Source organism: Nilaparvata lugens, chromosome 1 (assembly GCF_014356525.2).
Source record: "Nilaparvata lugens isolate BPH chromosome 1, ASM1435652v1, whole genome shotgun sequence".
In the NCBI taxonomy this organism is placed as follows: Eukaryota; Metazoa; Arthropoda; class Insecta; order Hemiptera; family Delphacidae; genus Nilaparvata; species Nilaparvata lugens.
Genome location: NC_052504.1, coordinates 99,888,371 through 99,908,074, shown reverse-complemented (window position 1 = coordinate 99,908,074; position 19,704 = coordinate 99,888,371). Strand labels below are relative to the sequence as shown.

General features: G+C 32.4%; 1 protein-coding gene across 1 annotated transcript; it reads left to right on the top strand.

The window, feature by feature from the left end:
• The first annotated feature begins 1,758 nt into the window (after positions 1-1,758).
• LOC111057199 (elongin-C) lies at positions 1,759-16,410 on the top strand. The gene is given in 5 exon segments (XM_039419825.1): positions 1,759-1,914; positions 3,345-3,402; positions 9,517-9,678; positions 9,680-9,708; positions 16,078-16,410. Coding segments are annotated over 3 exon segments (321 nt in total). The 5' UTR covers positions 1,759-1,914; positions 3,345-3,402; positions 9,517-9,528; the 3' UTR covers positions 16,220-16,410.
• Positions 16,411-19,704: the final 3,294 nt, after the last annotated feature.

Sequence of the window (19,704 nt, the reverse complement as noted above, 5' to 3'; positions counted from 1 at the left end):
TACGGCTTTGTTTTCGGAGGCAGTGGTTGAAGCAGCAGTCAAATTTATTCAAATTGAATCATTCGAGTTAGTTGCATTGGTAATTGGACTATTTTTGATTATGTACGAGTGTGTTCGCAATTGAATTTATTACAGAGTCTAAAAGATGGGTAATAAAATGTGATGCGGAGATGAACTTTGGAGATTGAATTGGTAAAACGTTTATCTGAAATTTATTTCTCAATTATCATTATTATTAAACGAAAATCCAAATTAAATGCTGTAATTCACCCCCGAAGACTTCTGCTACTGCAAATATTGACGACTGGATAAACAGCTAGATGGAAATTCGATGAGCGCTACTATTCAAAAATTATTTGTCAGCCCGGGAATCGAACCCAGTAGACCTAACTCCCAATTGCCGGTCAGAAATGCTTACCCTCACACCAAACTGACAATCTCTGGATAGCAGCTCTCATTTTATACGAAGCCATAGCGGCCAGCCAGTCTACAGATGGAAAGCATTTTTGACCGGCAAGTAGGAGGTATTGGGTTCGATTCCTGGGCTGACACTTTTTTTGAAAATCAACAGATTTTTTTTAGTTACAGATGAGGAAATCTATAAATGCGAGTGTCTTAGATGTTCCTTCAAGATTTTAAAAAAATTGTTGAGATCAACTTTTAAATTATGTCTTGTAGAAAATAATTGTTATTTCTTGGAAAATGGTGAAGTGTTCAGAAGACTCAATCGGGTGGGTTAACTAAACATAGAGGAAGTCTGAAAAAGCTATTGAATGAGAGAAGTATAATATATTTTTTAATATGAATGAAAACAAAAATTTTTAAACCTTCATATTAATGAACAAAAAACACATTGAAATGTTGAAATAAGCACAACATAGAAATGAATATAACAATTTTTGAATCTTCATAATCAATATACACAAAACACATGATTATTGGAATCAGTGAAGACAACAAATGAATGAATACAATATTTTTAAACCTTGATATAAATGTGCACAGAGCACAAAATTATTGAAGTAAGCATTATTAATATTTTTAATTCAACACATCCCCCATATGAATAATGTGCACATAACACTTCATAATTTAAATAAACAATAGTAATAGTTCGTCATTACCTTAAAAATGCCTGCCTCCTATTAATAGAGGATGGAGGATAGTGTTGATGACAGTATATCTGATGTAACATTAACTGTTCATTCTTGTCAAAAATGATCAATTTTTGTCAAAATGTATATTTTCTTGACAAAATATATCTTTGATCATTATTAAAAAGAATAAACTATTAATATTCCCTGAGAATGAAACGTTTATAATACATTCAAATCCTTTATTATTATAGTATTCAAATTCAATTTTTTTCAAATTAATTTATTTGCCATAAAAGTTATACACAAAATAATAAATTAATCTTCTCAATTGAAATATGGCACTAGCCAGCAAAAAATGTATTAACACGTTTGATACTGGTTTATTCTTTAATATTTCATTGAATTTATAACATGCATGGTGCACCTCACCATAATGATACTCTTCAAACAACTGATGAACGTCTACTCGCCACTCGTGCAGTTTCAACTTTTTATAAAGTACAGAAAAAGAGGTTTCTGTGAAGTGTGAATTTATAATTCACTTTCACATCAATCTGAGAGAATTAATTCTATAATTTCAATTCTTATATTTAATTTTCAATAAATATATCCCATAAAAAATTCGGGATGAGAGTATTAGGAAATAATTCTGATTCACAGAGCAGCGAAAGTTATATCTAGTCAGTCAGTCCCAGACAAAGTCGATTGCGAAGTGCGAAGTGTTTTGTTGATAATTTTGAGCTAACCTCACATCTTTCTTGATATAATTTTATATTTAATCAGATTTTGGGTTTACAAATTGTTGACTATTATTCAGGTAACAAAACATATCTTTTACGTTTTAGAAATTACTTTCTTCTTAGTTTTAAAAATATTTCAAAAATTTAGGCTATGCCAAATCATTATAAAAAATGCGTTTCAATGTATGTTTGAAAATGTGTTTCAATGGTTGCTTTTTTAGTCATCTGTTTTTTATATTTAATAATTCATTTTGTATTGAAAGAATACTGATTCAAAATAATTTTTCCTTCATAATTTATTTCAAAACTTTACAATAGGCTAGAGATTATATTAGGCTACTTTTGACCACCTAATATTCGCCTTGTAATTTACTATCTCAATGCCAAACTTAGAAAGCTGATTCACTAAGTAACTTCAACTATAATAATAGGTTAGGTATTTTATTTATACTATGATTCATTTTATCATAGCCATGATAAATAAATTGATTGAACGAGAAACTATATTCCTCAAGATCCACAATTAATACAAATGAATAGGCTAGTTTATTATTTTTCACTTATGGTCTTGATAAAAATACGGGTGTTCATCCTTCTTACTTGAAGAACAATTTTCTATCAATTAATTATTGTGAAAGAGTGCAGGACTATATCCTCCTATAATACCGTGTAACCCCTATTAAAATCCTAATTGCACAATATTACCAAGAACATTCATATTATTATCTCATATCAAGAACATTTATTACCAAATTTTGAAAACTCTATTATTCCAATTTGTCAATTATTTAATTAATTATTATTAATTGATTCTTAACGATTATAATTCATCAATAAATTTGCATAATTGTTAACCAGTTTCAGTAATTTCTCTAATTAGACCTGCTCAGTTCGGTCTATAATTACCATATTGTTTTCTTCTGTAGGAATTATTTCAGGTATTGGAATATCAATATTGAATTTACTTGTTATTCATAAGAAATAAATTACATTCCCTGTGCTCGGGTTTGAATTGCCTGGAGATATTGGTAGGCTATCACGCCTGATTCTCAGGCAGTTTATATCAGAGTACGGCGGAAATATTATTTCTTGTGGAATTGTAGGATATTCTGGACGGGTGTAGGCAGCTCTGCCGGCTGATTTTTTCTTATTTGATAGAAATCACGCCCCATAAGAGTCCATTTATTCTGCAAACATATTAGGTCTATGACTAATCCGCTTGTATTTTATAGACCTAAAGGTAATTTCACACCACTTTAGCTTGAAATACGTCTTTGGAAGAAATAATCGTTGTATCTCCTAATGTTGATCTACCCTACGCCGGTTTAAAATGGGAAGATTTTTTAACACTTGGAGATAATCGGCTATAGGCTACCTCTTTCAGAAAACGAAGGACTATTAAAAGCTACACTACGGCGGTGTGAAATTACCTTTAAAAAAAAAAAGACTATCAGTCATAAATTATTTTTTTAATTCAAATATTTACAATTTTTTTCAAATTTTACAGGATTATCTTCAGTAACCTTCGGTTACTGCTCCAGGATATTAATTGTTTGGATTAGAAGGTACGTATACTGCTTAGTATTATCATAGTGAAACAATAGCGTAAGTAGATATCCCATGATATAGGAAATTTATGTCGCAACTTTTACTGTTATCTCAAGCCAATTACTGTCGATTATTGTCAATTTTTACTTTTTTGTTGGGGTGAGAGTGTAGTAAAGGCACAATTTGAGAGACTATCAGCGTCACACAGCTGCATGAAAAGAACTACGTGAAGTATCGGCTTGGGATAACAGTAAAAGTTGTGACATAAACGCCCTATACCATGGGATATCTACCTACGCTATCGTTTCTCTATGGTATTATTTATCTATGAATAAACTTGTATGAATTCACTTAGATACAGTAATACATATAGACTGAATTTAATAATAAAACAAAAATCTTGCTTATTAATACAATTGAACACTAGAGGGATCTTGAGTTGTCAGTAGATTTCTAGATCCAAACATAAGATCTCTAGAGTGGTAGATACCTAACCTTACTTAATCTAATTTGTTTAAGATTATAGAGTACATCATAGTGAGGTCCATCAATCTAAATACCTCTCAATCTTGGACCTCTGTGAGGTCAAACATCTATAGTGAGGTTCACGTTATAATGGCAGTGTTTGATTAGCAATGGTATTGCTAACCTTGTCTATCATTCAGCAAAGCGGATAGCGCTATCTCTCTCTCGCTTTGCTATGTTGCCAGATCGTCTTTTAACAATGTAGAATTAATAATATATTTGTAGAATTAATAAAATATTTAATCTTGATTCTGAAATTATTGAAAAAATATAATTTCTTGCTCAATAAAATATAATTGATTATTATGAACAACAATACACCTAGAAAAATGACCTGAGAATGAAAACTTGAAAATTACCTATGGTCTAAACTAGTCTTTGTAATATTTTAAATAATAAAGGGTACTTCAAGTTCCAATATTTTTTTATTAACAATAAAGCTGTATCAGCTACCGTCTATAGAAGGCATTGGACAAGACAGAGGATCGGCAATGTTGTTCTCCTATCTTTCTCCACTGCCATTTTAACGTGGACATCACTAAAGAGCGTTAGAGACCTAACCTTACTTAATTTTATTTGCTCAAGACTATAGAATACATTAACATCTATAGCAAGGCTACTGAGGCAATTGAGCGATTATTTTCAGCAAGAACATCCCAGCGAGGTACTGCTCAAAAATTTATTAAATTTAATAGCCTATTCTTTCTTTTATTTCCTTTAGTTATAATCTTCCCAATAGAGTAGAACCTTGCTAATTCTGACAGAGATATCTATAGTAAGATTAACCTTTCAAAGGCAGTGGAAAAGATAGGTCGGCATAGTTTTCAATTTTCTTTTTCCAGAGCCTTCCAAGTACGGCTAGACGCACTCCAGTTAGTCAAGGCAAGACATGATCAGACACGTTTAGTCACAATACTTCACATAGCTGCTTGTGAAGACATGTCTAATTGCAATGACTAATCAGTGTGAGTTGTCTAATTGCAATGACTAATCAGTGTGAGTTGTCTAATTGCAATGACTAATCAGTGTGAGTAGCGTCATAAGCACCAATGTGGAGTATTGTGACTAAACGTGTCTGATCATGTCTGGTCTTGACTAACTAGTGTGCGCCTAGCCTAAAGCTGGATCTTTGTTTGTGCGTAAATGCCGTCGTCGACCACGACAGGGTGAAGATCTCAGATTGGGTAGATTTAAATTTGTCTAAATAACCTAAACGATTATGTTCAATTTATGTTTTAATAGGAGGTTAGGTTTATACTTTTAAATGGCAATATGTTGATATTATTAGAAATGTTTTGACTATTGAATAATAAACTCAAATAATGAAAAGTTATTTGATCAGCTGTTTTAGCTCACTTGAAATTTGGACTATATGAATGTCAACAATGCTTGTCGTCGTCGACTGCGGAAGTTTACGCACAAACGAAAATGCACCTTTAGAATAACTTAGTCAGTTAAAAATAATTGGACAGCATAGTCTTTACCTGCCTTTCCACAGCCTTCTAAATAAGATTCATCTTTTAAAGTAAGTGGAAAAGGTAGGACGGCATAGTTTCCACCTGTCTTTTTCCACAGCCTCCTATAGTAGGGTGGCTGACATTCAAGTCTTCCCAGTGTATCTTTGAGTTATAAAGTTAGTCATGGCCATGAGTCATTCTATTTATAGATTGGCTTTGAGTCAGTGAAAATGATAAGACAGTTATAGTGAGGTCCACGTTATAATGGCAGTGGAGGAAGATAGGAGAACAACGTTGCCGATCCTCCGTCTTGTCAATGCCTTTTATAGACGGTAGTTGATACAGGCTCATTGATGTAATTTTAACTGTTCATTCTTGTTTGGAATAATCAATTATATTATTTTATTAAGCATGAAATAATATTTTTCAATAATTTCATACCGGTAATGGATTTTCATAATTATTAAGTATAGTTATATAGTATATATAGTTATCAATTCTACATTGTTAAAAGACGATATGGCAACAGAGTAAAGCGAGAAAGAGATAGCGCTATCCGCTTTGTTGAATGATAGACAAGGATAGCAATACCATTGCTAATCAAACACTGCCATTATAACGTGGACCTCACTATAGAAGCCACTCTTGTTTCTCTACCGCCTTATAGTAGATATCTGTGATATTAATTGTTTATTCCTGTAAATTATCATCAATTATAAGCCTACGTAATATATTGAATTTCCCATCACCAAGAAAATATATCTTTTAACTTTTCAATAATGAATTTTCATAATTGAAATTGATTATTCTGATAGTTATTCATCGTTGAAAAAAGGTAGAGCAGACAAAGCAGATTTTTTCTGATAACAGACAGGGAAATTCACGTGAAAGGCTTCAAACGAAAAACTGATGATTGACAGCAGCTTCAAACATGTAAAAACAACCAATAACAATAAACCAAAGGAAAATGACAAAATAATCATTTAACCTCAAGTAGAGTAGTGAAACAAAATAAACTAACGATAGAATAGAATAGCTGCCTTTATTTTTACCTAGGAGGGCGGAGTTAGGCCGCAGCCGGCCCTCTCTTACACTCAACCCTCCAATACAACGCTAAATAAATTAGTAGATTAGACAAATCAAATTCAGAAAAAATCGAAGATACAAAAACGTAACCTCATTAAAATTTGGTTTGAAGCCATTCGCTGATGACACAACATGTATGACGTGTTCACACATGCTCAACTCACTTGTCCTGTCGTTTGTGGCCACCCTTAAGCCACATTTATGTTATTAATCATAAAGATGGCGGATCTGCCAAAAGATCTCGTTGTCACAGTAAGTGAATAAATTCATTTATTAAAGAAATTTGACTGGTAGTCGTTAACGAAAAAATTAATAGTAAGCAGTTCGTGATGGAAACAAGATTGATGGAAAACAAGATTGAATAATTAATTATTATTCTATTTTTTATCTTCAACTAAAGTTCGTAGATAGACTATAATTTAATTTAGACGACAAAACGGGTATTCACAATGTTGTTTTAGCCAGCTAAAGTGCTATTTGATAACTCTGGATTGTGAACGCCCCATCTAAAACCGTCTGATATTAGCTAACTGAATTAGCGATCCAAGCGGATAATTTGTGTAACTTGAAGTTAGTTTGAATCTCAGACCAGTTAAAGAATAGACACGCTGGGAAGTCTAGCCTCTGAAGCCAACATCTACTGCCATATCACCCTATCGTAACGTCATCATCGCATAGGAAACTTTTCTGTCTATTTCAGATGAAAGTAAATTATTATTCATAAAAATGGTAAACTCCCGCTGCGCTCACACTGAAATAGACGCAATCTGCTATGGAAAACAATGTAAACAAACTCTACAGAAAAGTTTTCTATCCGATGCTGACGACACGATGGAGCGATATGGCAGTAGATGTTGGCTTCAAAGACTTTCAGTATGAATATACAATGGGGCGTGTCTATTCTAAAACTGGCCTAAGGTTTGAAAAAGTAAGATTATAAACATAAGGCTGCCGTTTTAAAAGAGATAGCTAGAGTTAGCGGACTCAAACCTGCGCTATCTGCTATCTCGTCTGTTAATTTTTTTCTAACGTACCACTATAGTATTGAGTTAACACAGATTTAGCAAATAGCTGGAGATAGCGAGTAGCTCAACTTAGCCAGCTAACTCCAACATTGTGAATTCCCCTATTGTCTAAATAGAGATGTAGACTTCGTCTAAAGAAGTCTCAGAATTGTCACAGTGTACAGCCAATATGTACTGTGTTCGCTGTTTTGCATGAAGAAAGATCTGGCAACGTTGCTTAGGTAGAGAATGACAGCGCTATAGTGAGGTCCACGTTATAATGGCAGTATTTGATTAACATTGGGAGAATGAATGTGCAAGGAAGGCAAGACTGGAGTATATAGAACAACGACTGAAGAAGGATGTGAGATGTGCCAACTACAGTGACCTCAAAAAGATGGCGGTTGATTGATTGAGTACTTTATTTATGTAGATTACAATATATACTGGCTTATACACTTATATACAATAGCTTACAATACAGCAAAATTATAGATGAATTTACAAAGTATAAGTTAAGAAAATAATTATTGAGCTGTATATAATATGAGAAAGAACAATTTGTAATAGCTATAGATAAAATAGATAATATTGTTATGCATGTACATAAATTGGCGGAGCTTTGGACATACCAATGTCCATTCTTCGGAAAGAATATTCGAAGTATCCCTCCCACTAACTCTCTACCAAAACAGAGAGGCTTGGAGAGTTGCTGCCAACCAGCCCAACAAATGTTATTTATTTGTAATTTTTACAAAGAAGCACTGATCGGTAGAGAAAAACTGAGGATACTCCTTGAACTATCTCTCTTCCAAATTTAGATAAAATTTTCAAAGTCCGATACAGGGTTATGATTTATGTTAACCAAAGAAAAAGCGTCATTCGATTATTCTATCCATCTCACTCTTTGTATCTCATTCACTCACTTAATTTATCTATTTATTCCTCTCATTAATTAATATTTAAAGATGTATTTGTTAGCAGTTGTAGTGAGCGAAAATGTCGATTTTATATTTATTTATTGTTTTTTACAATAAATCACAGATCGGGAGAGAAAAACTAAGAATACCTTGTATTATTTCTCTCCCAAATTTAGGTAATATTAAAACGTCCGAAATGAGGTTGTCTTCTAGATTTCCACAAAATTTTCAGTCCAAAAATATCTATACAAACCATTCTTTTGAATTTAGATGTTCCAAATAAATAAATGTTTATTTCCCAAAAAAAAAACTAAAACCACAACATCAATAACACAAAATATTACAAACAATACATTAATTACATACGATGGTTAGTTACAAAAAATTCTTATAATATGTCCTCTACTTGTTTAGGTTTTTCTGTGTGAAAATTGACCTACTCCACTATGGTGTACCATGTTCTAGAGTAGGGTTTGTTTGTTTTTTTCTTGTGCGTATTATTAATTAGTGTCTAGTAAGTCATTAGGTGGTTAGTTGTTGTTTGAAATAATGTTTTCTATGTTCTGTCTTCCTTTGTTCATCAACCAATTGTGTACTACTGTTTTGAACTTTCTAGGATGATTAATCTGTTCAAAGTTTGCAGGAAGTAGATTATATAATTTTGGTGCTGAATGATTGAAATGTCTCTGGTATAGTGCCTTCCTTGCAACACTGGTGATGAGAATTTTCGTGTATGTGGTGTTGTGGTTGTGGCTTCTGGTTTGAAATGTTGTTGGGTTCTTGTGTAATCTGCATAGTATCTCCTTGGAGTAAAGTTGTCTTGGATCGATCACGTCAAACTCATTGAATAGCTGGTCTGATGAATAGCGTGGAGGCTTCTGGTTGATGATCCTCATGATCAGCTTCTGTACCCTGAGGAGCGGTTCGATGTTGGAAGTAAAATATCAAAATAATAATTTATAACACTCAGAATAGAATAGAATAGAATAAGTTTTAATGTAATGTTTTCATAATAATGAAAACTTATTCCTCAGTTATTATTCTATTCATCCACTCTTTGTATCTCATTCACTCAATTAACTAATTTATTTATATATTTCTCTCATTTATTAATTTAATGATGTATTTGTTTGCAGTAGCCGTCAGCCAGAATGTACGGAGGATGCGAGGGCCCAGAGGCCATGTACGTGAAGCTGATCTCGAGCGACGGCCACGAGTTCATAGTGAAGAGGGAGCATGCGCTGATGTCGGGCACCATCAAGGCCATGCTCAGTGGGCCCGGCCAATTCGCCGAAAACGAAAACCAACGAGATTCACTTCCGCGAAATACCGTGAGTAGATCACTCTAATCATCAGGTCTTGACACAATAGTGAGGTCCACGTTATAATGGCAGTGAAGAAATATGGGAGAACACAGTTGCCGATCCTCTGTCTTTTCACTACCTTCTACTGTATAGAGGATAGTATTGATACCAGTATATCTTATGTATTATTAACTATCCATTCTCTGTTGATTCTTCATATTTGACTCAATTTTGTTACACAATATACTAAAACACAGCCACTATAGTGAGGTTCACGTTATAATGGCAGTGTTTGATTAGGGTGTATTTCGATTAGCCCAGGTGTTCGATTATCCCAGGTGCTCGATTAGTCCAGGTGTTCAATTACCCCAGGTCGGACTTTCCCGATTAGACCAGGACCTCGTATAATCGAACTACTGGGTTAAACGAAGCATTCTGTCTCGATAAACCCAGTAGTTCGATTATACCAGGTCATCTAAACGATACCTGGTCTAATCGAGACACAGGACCTGATATAACCGAGACGTGGGCTAAGCGAGACGGAATGTTTCGATTAGCCCAGTAGTTCGATTGTACCAGGCTTTGGAGCTTTGTTGTAGAATAGGACCCGGTATAATCGAACACCTGGTCTAATCGAGACACTCCCTTTGATTAGTAATGTTATTGCTATGCTTGTCTATCATTCAACAAAGCAGATAGCGCTATCTCTTACTCCCTTTTCTTTGTTGCCAGATCGTCTTTAAACAATGAAGAATCAATAATCAATTAACAAAATATTTCATCTTAATTATGAAATATTTGAAAAATATGATTCATTCAATTGATTATTATTTCAAACGAGAATAAACAGTTAATATTACATCAATAAACCTGTATCAGCTACCGTCTATAGAAGGCATTGACAAGACAGAGGTTCGGCAACGTTGTTCTCTTAAATTTCTCCACTGCCATTATAACGTGGACCTCACTAAAATAATCAAGTCTTGACACTTCCGTTTCGATCGATTGTCTTGTCAATGCCTTCTAAAGACGGTAGCTGATACAGGTTTATTGATGTAATATTAACTGTTCATTCTCGTTTAAAATAATCAATTATATTTTATCAAGTAAGAAATTATATTTTTCAATAATTCCCTAATGAATATTCATAATAAAGATGAAATATTTTGTTAATTAGTTATTGATTATACATTGTTAAATTACGATCTGGCAACAGAGCAAAGCGAGAAAGAGATAGCGCTAACTGCTTTGTTGAATGATAGTCAAGGATAGCAATACCATTGCTAATCAAACACTGCCATTGTAATGTGGACCTCACTATAGAATGACGACTTGCAGTAAGGCTCGTATGCAGATGCTCGGTTTAAACTGCGTTCAGCCCATCAATGGTTGTAACTGGAGATTAAACCTTGCATCGGTATGCTGATTCCATATTTAGCCAGTAAACGCCGTTTAAAGTGGCTCAAAACTGAACGCTTAAATTTGTGCGTTTTAACTAGCTATATGCGTAAACTGGATGCGCAGTGAGTCATTAGTTAGCTTAACCCAACTTCCATGACTAATAGAATGTAGATGTTATAAATTAGTTCAAATGATTGGAACCGAGCAAAGCGAGAAAGAGATAGTGCTATCCGCTTTGTTGAATGATAGACAAGGATAGCAATACTACAGTAACTATATTACCCACAGTATGGCCATTGGGATTTTTTTCCCGCCGCCGCCATGAAGATTCCAAATATTTGAATTTTACAATGGAGCTTATAGGCGATTATAAGTAAAATCGCTTGCCTTCACTTATTAACGCATATTTTTGTGATTATTAACTTCGATATAATTTCTTTAATGTTTTTTAGTGTTTCCCAATATAGTTTTTGAACTTGAAATAGTAATTCGTAGATAATAGCGAGTAAAAATGAAAGGTATGTAACGTAACCTGAAAGCTGAATCTCCAAAAAGCTTTTGAAATATGTCATGATATTGTAATAAATTTTGTTCCATTGACAAAGAATAATGAAGTTCTCATATCTATTTGTGGAAATATGATGGAATTTTCATCACAATAGATTCCATAACATTCAAATATTTTGTTTTATTAGTTGACAGCCGATAAGTCTGACGAAAATATTTTAAACACAACATTGGATATAAACTGTGGAAAAGCCAATTGTTCTAGCCATAGTTCTACTTAATGATTTTAATAAACTTGTAAGCAATTGAAAAAGAAAACACATTACCATTATTATTCATATTTAGTAATATTTCAAATGTTAAGCTCGTGGTAATGCAGCTCTAAATCCATATTATATCAATAACTATTGACCAATTATTGAACATGTTATGGATAGGGTACTCATTACTGAAGAGAATCAATAATAGAAGTCAAGACGTACTAATTAATCAGCACTTAATCACGGTTAAAAATTTCATAAAATGTTATATTTAATTGAGCCGCAAAAAGTATTTTGAAATTGGATTATTTGAAGTTCGATCCAATAAATTTGATGAGGAAATACAATTAAATTGAAATTTATCTTTCTGCATATTTATCTAGATCACTGGTTCCCAATAAGTTGTCCGCGAGAGCTCTAGAAGTAGTCTGCGATGAGTCCGAAGGAAGGAAAATTAATGTTTCAAGCTTTATTAGTGTTTTTAAAATTTTCTGTATTGCCTATATTAAAGTATAATCAATTTCCCTTCGAAAATGTTATATAAAACTCATCGTGAGTTCAAAATATGTTTACAATCGGTAAAAGAAGTGATAAGTTCCAAATTTCTAATGCTATAAGATAGGACTTGAAAGTTTGTTTGGAATCTTAATGGCGGATTTGTACCATGTGACCGAGCTAACCAATCAGAAGCGTGACAGTCAATGGCCATACTGTGGGTAATATAGTTACTGTAAGCAATACCATTGCTAATCAAACACTGCCATTATAATTTGGACCTTACTCTATAGTAACCAATATTAATAAAGTTTGTCATTTTATTTTGAAGTTGATGTAAAGTTACTTCCAGTGACGTCCACGTTTTAATGTCAGTATTAGATTAGCATTGGTGCTGCTATCCTCGATTCGACAAAGCAGACTCCTTCTCTAGCTCTGCAAAGTTTCCAGATCGTTTTGTAACAATTTTGAGAAATTGAATGAAAAAGACTTAGAAATTGTCAAAAAACCACAGATTTATTGATACTTAGAAAGACCGGTTTCGGTTATTACACCATTGTCAATCTCTGATAAACTATAAACTAGTTTAGTTTAGTTTATAGTTTAAGTTTATCAGAGATTGACAAGGGTGTAATAACCGAAACCGGTCTTTCTAAATATCAATAAATCTGTGGTTTTTTGACAATTTCTTAGTCTTTTTCATTCAATATGAATAATTATCATTCAATATGAATAATTACCACAATATCAACTTCTCAACTACACAAAAAGATTTTGAAATATTATTAAATGAATAAATAAATGTTTATTCCCCAAAAAACTAAAACTACAACATCAATTACACAAAATATTTGATAAATTACAATTACATACAATAGTAGTTAGTTACAAAAATTCTTATAATGTGTCCTCTACTTGTTTAGTTTTCCTGTGTGGAAATTGACCTACTCTACTATGGCGTACCATGTTCTAGTGTAGGTTTTGCTTGTTTGTTTTTTGTGCGGACTAGTAATTATTAGTAAGTTATTAGTTGAAAATATGAGTTGCTGTTTGAGATTATGTTTTCTATGCTCTGTCTTCTTGATTTCTTTATTTAAATATTGTAACATACATAAATAAATAAATCTAATCTAATCTCCCTTTGCTCATCAACCAATTTTGTGTACTATTGTTTTGAACTGTCTAGGATGATTAATTTGTTAAAGTTAGTAGATTATATAATTTTGGTTTCTGGTATAGTGCCTTCCTTGCAACACTGGTGATGAGAAGAGTCCTGTATCTGGTGTTGTGGTTGTGGTTTCTGGTTTGAATAATGTTGTTGGATTCTTGTGCAATTAGCAAAATATTCAAACTCAATCATGGAAATTGATTATTTAGTAATTGAAATAATTACAAATATATTTTTATGATAGTCTTATATGATATTTTTGCATATTTCGTATGAAATATCGGGGTACCGAGCTTTGCTCGTTATTTATTTATATTGATAAACAGAACACAATTCTTTAAAATGATTGGGGAAGGACTAACAGGCTCAGCCCAAAACTGTTTTTCCCCGAATTTTGATTTATACACTATAAATAGTCCAAAAAGTAGGTTATGTTCCATACACTTGAATTCAGGTTCAATTTTCAGTCAAAACATTTGAAAACAGAATAGTTCTAATTTAGATTGTTTACAAACCAAATTGAATATCAAAATAACACTCACTAATCACTTAAAACTGTAAAATAATGACTAACTTTGAAAATTAGGATATACTCCAATTTAGATGAAATACCATGTCATGTCAACAAATCAGATTATTTTGATCAAGTCGATTAAAATTTGTAGATAATATTTCTCGTGAGATAAGCTGATTGATTACACAGCTGGAAATAATTCTGTCTCTCTCCCACACAGGCACAGGCATCTTCTGTTATCGAGAGACGACGAAATTATCATCTGTTTTCCAAGGATGAATTATCCTTTTAATGTCGTTCAGCGAGTTTTCCAAAGAATGAGACCTAGTGCAATCGAATCTTTATATCATAAACCTACTATGTTACAAATTTCGTGAAAATTGTTTTCACAAATAATTGTGAATTTATGAATAATTGTTATCAATTTCATATCCTTCGGCGAGTTTTCCCAGGGATGAGACCTAGTGCAATCGAATTTTTATATCATAAACCTACTATGTTCCAAATTTCGTGAAAATCGTTAGAGCCGTTTTCGAGATCCGTTGGACATAAATAACCACATAACCATATCCTATTATATTAAGCGAGCAATTTCTGTATATCTGTTTATATTTTCATATTTGGTTATTTATATTTATTTATATCTGGTTATTTATGTCCAACGGATCTCGAAAACGGCTCTAACGATTTTCACGAAATTTGGAACATAGTAGGTTTATGATAAAGAAATTCGATTGCACTAGGTCTCATCCCTGGGAAAACTCGCTGAAGGACATGAAATTGATAACAATTATTCATCCTTGGAAAAACAGATGATAATTTCGTTGTCTGTCGAAACAGAAGATGCGTGTGTGGGAGTGAAACAGAATTATTTCCAGTTGTGTAATCAATCAGCGAGAAATATCATCTAGAAATTTTAATCGACTTGAACAAAATAATCTGATTTGTTGACATGGTAATTATTCTAAACTAGAGTATATACTAATTTTCAAAGTTAATCATTATTTGACAATTTTAAGTGATTAGTGAGTATTATTTTGTAATTTAATTTGGTTTGTAAATAATCTAAATTAGAACTTTGTTGTTTTTAAATGTTTGGACTGAAAATTGAACCTGAATTCAAGTGTATGGAACATAACCTACTTTCTGGACTATTCCAATTTCAATTTTTCAATTTTCAATTCAATTTATTTGCCATATATACAAGATTTATACAATTACAAATTCACATAATAATTGGGTACATCATACAGAAATTCAGAATATACTCTATTCTAGAAATAATAAAATAAATTAGATATAACATAACTGAAATCCCAGTTGTACTCATTTTACCGGCAATAATTGCTAGCAGAGACACGTGTCTGATCGCTAGCAATGAGTTCAGTTCAAATCATTGAAAGATTTTTTTTTTGACTGAAACACAAAAAAGAACTTTGTTGAAATTCACAAAATCACAATTTTATTTTAGGTATTCACCAAATCAATCTATTATGTGCAATTTTATGATTAAAAGTCTATTTTGAAAAATATTCTAGTTTTTACCCATTCATCAATATCTTTTGTAAGTTTTTTGTTTATTTTATGGGTGAATAAGTTTAAGGGAATCATATTAATCAGCATATTGCAGTTGTGTTCATACTGTCTTCTACTTACTGAAAGTCTGGAGAATCTGACCATGAATTTCATTGTAATCGATGGACGAGTGTTGTAATTGAAAGCACGGATTGTTGGTAAATGTTTAGTTTCATTAATAGGAAGGATTAAGTTTTTTATTTACTGTATATATTTTTTATAGTATATAAATCAAAATTCGGGGAAGAAACAGTTTTGGGCTGTGCCTGTTAGTCCTTTCCCAATTATTTTAAAGAATTGTGCTCTATTTATCAATAGTTTATAAATAAATAACGAGCGAAGCTCGGTTACCCGATATTAACCATATAAATACAGAAATTGCTCGCTTGATATAATAGGATATTTAAATTAAACTAAAAAATTCAAATAAACTAAACTTAAATTTAATTAATTAATTTAAATTGTAACTGTTACAGATCCCACGTACTGCAGAAGGTGTGCATGTACTTTACATACAAAGTACGCTACACTAACAGTTCCACTGAAATCCCAGAGTTTCCGATCGCCCCACAGATCGCGCTAGAGCTTCTCATGGCCGCCAACTTCCTAGACTGCTAGTCAACAATCTATCAATCAATAAGCTATCAATCAACATCGATAATCGACACTGCTCTACCATTTCATTCATGGGAAGCATAATATGGCATCAGTAGATACACAGAATCAAGAATCAATCAACTTCCGAGAATAAAGGATAATATATTCTCTCATCCGTAACCGTAATAATATAATTTTTTATCTGAATTATCCAAAAATTTCGTGACTTAAGGTTTTATATCATAGAGAAAAGATAGCATAAGAAGATATGCCATGGTATAGGGCAGTTATTCTCCATATATTTCAATGTTAACTCTAGACGATAATCCTAGTAGTGAAGCTATGTGTCGCTGGCAGTCTCACATAATGTGCCGTTCTTACACTCAACCAATATATCTCTATTTTCCTACTCAACTTCTATTCTTAATAAATTATAAATAAACAGTTCATTAACCCTACAGAGACACACTTACTTTATGCTAACACAGTAGACACACTGGGGTGTTTAACACCCCAATTTAATTTTGCATTTTTCTTTGAAAAATATAAAAAAACAAGTACTTGGACCATACTTCATCATTTCTTAATCATTTTTGTTCCAAGTGCATACAGAAATCAAAAGTAAAGCACTGCTTATCAATATTTATACTAATTTTAGAAGTACGTATGTTCCGCCTAAGTGTTGGAGCTCCTAATCCGGTTTGAACGAATGGCTTGATCATTGCCAATGACAACTTCATCAAAAACTCATGTTTCTCCATTTTATTGCTTTGAATCTCAAGTTGTAGAGAATCATAGCATTTATTCCAATCTGATCCATCATCCCATACCACATTCGTAGTGACAATACAAGTAAATCTTTGTAATAAAAGTGTTTGATAAAAGTCCTACGTAAAAGACACTCTGGGATGTCAGACACCCCAAACGAAGAACAAGATGAGCAGGTGACCTTGTAGAATGCTATTACTGACTGGAAGTGGTGGAGAGTAGTTGACAATACTACAAACCTAATTTAGACTGGGCATAAATTCCCATCTGTTTGATATTGTCAACTGCAGAACAGAAACAAAATCCCTGGGGTGTAAAACACCCCAGTGTGTCTCTTTAGGGTTAATAAACCTCAATAAACCTGACCAAAACGGTAATAATAGACAGTAGTCGACAGTAATTGGCTTGAGTTAACAAAAGAGAGCTCCAAATTTGGAACACAAACGACCTTATTCCATGGTATATATTCTTATGCTATCTTTCCTCTATGGTTATATTCTCTCATCAGTAATGATATTATTTAGCTGGAGTATAAAAAATATTGTCAAGATCTAGTGGTATTTAGGTATATTTTACAGTTAGGTAATATCGTATATTTTAAATAAATCACGGTTAAAATTTAATTGTTTTTTTTTTGCAACCGGGCTTCAGAGTCAGTTATGTTAATCCGATTTGTTTAATGAACTTTATTCCGAAGTGAAAAGTGTAAATTTAAAGTATTGTGCTCACTATAACCTTAGTGTCCGGTTTCCCATTAGGGAACTTTGGACTATATACGGCGAGGTGGAACTACCCTTGGGTCTCCCCACCATTCAAAGCCATACGCTAATAATAATCCAGTTTGTTGCCTTCAAAAATGAAGGATTATCAATGTTATTTATATAATTGAATAATCTGTCAAAAGTCATGGTTAAGCTGGGTTTACATCAAAGTTATTAAAAAAATGTTAATAACTTAATCCTTATAGATTCTATTTGATTGAACGGAACTTGACAAACTCATATGTTTATCATATGTATGATAAGTTATGCTCAATCTAATAGAATCTATCAGGATTAAGTTATTAACATTTTGTTACTAACTTTGGTGTAAACGCAGCTTCAACGCTTGATCATTTCATTCCATACATCAGACGTTGTTCCCAAAAATCAATTTGTATTTTCTATAGGTGCGTAAAAATTTACGCGCCGCGAACATGAGCAATTCACTTTTAATCAGCTGATGCCAAGCTTTTTATATCTGTATCTTACCGTTTCTGTAAAAATACAGATATAGTCAGCTGATTAAAAGTGAATTGCTCATGTTCGTATATCTGTACGCACCTCAATAAGTTTCAAACAAATAAATTTACCAAACAAATACATTTCAAATATCTTGCTTTGCATTATAGGCTACAATTTGAGTAATTGTCAGAGTTTAATATTTGTTCTTGACGAAAAATTGTCAATGCTCATGCTATTGTATATTAAGCTGAGTTTACACCAAAGTTGTTGACAAAATGTTTATTTTTCCGTCCTTATAGATTCTATTAGATTGAATATAACTTAGCAAACACATGATGTGCATATGTTTGTCTAGTTCCGTTCAATCTGATAGAATCTATAAGGATGAAAAAAATAAACATTTTGTTGACAAATTTGTTGTAAACGTATTGAATTCAATTTTCTGTAAGCTAAAAATTTTATGCGGGTTTGTCAGTAATGAATTAACTTGGAAATATAATCGATAATACCAAACCATAGCTTGATTTCTATTTGCTGTAGGAATACTTCTATTCAACTTTTTATTTTATAATAATATTATAGTATATCACACAGTTCACACAACATGTATGAAATTACCAAATTTATTTTGAATGAAAAAGACTAAGAAATTATCAAAAAAACACAGATTCATTGATACTCAGAAAGACCGGTTTCGGTTATTACACCATTGTCAATCTCTGATAAACCTTAAATCTCAGTTTATCAGAGATTGACAATGGTGTAACAACCGAAACCGGTCTTTCTAAGTATCAATAAATCTTTTGTTTTTGACAATTTCTTAGTCTTTTTCATTCAATATGAATAATTACCACAATATCAACTTCTCAACTACTCAAAAAAGTACCAAATTTATGTTCAATTGAAATGTAATTCTCAATCTTATCCTATATTCTATCCAGGTAATTAATATAAACCTGTAGCTTACCTAGAGTCCCATTGTGTAAAAGCTATAGTACCTAGACTATTATATTTTTCTCTAAAAAAATCAATCGGTATTTCTTTTTTTTGTATTATATTGCAATAAAGTTTAGTACTTATTTCAGATGGTTCTTTCTTTTCCTTTCCTGAGATACTTTTTGTTTCAGTGTGTTTCACGATGATAAGTTCATTATTACTAGGTAGGCATTGGTTAGCCCATGGAATTTCTCATTTTTTGTGAAAAATAAGAATCGCTCAAACTTCGTGATCTTATGGTCTTTGATGCGAGAAACACGAATCTGGAATCATATTTGCAAAATTTCTCACCGTTCAGGAGATATGACCAAATGTCAGCCAAATCTGAGATACTTTTTATTTCAGTGTGGCTCACGATGGTATATCTAAATTTTTTGTGAAAAATAATAATCGCTCAAACTTCGTGGTCATTGATGCGAGAAACACGAATCTGGAATCATATTTGCAAAATTCCTCACCGTTCAGGAAATATGTCCATTTGAAAATATGAAAATTTTTATGTTTGTAGCTTCATAACTC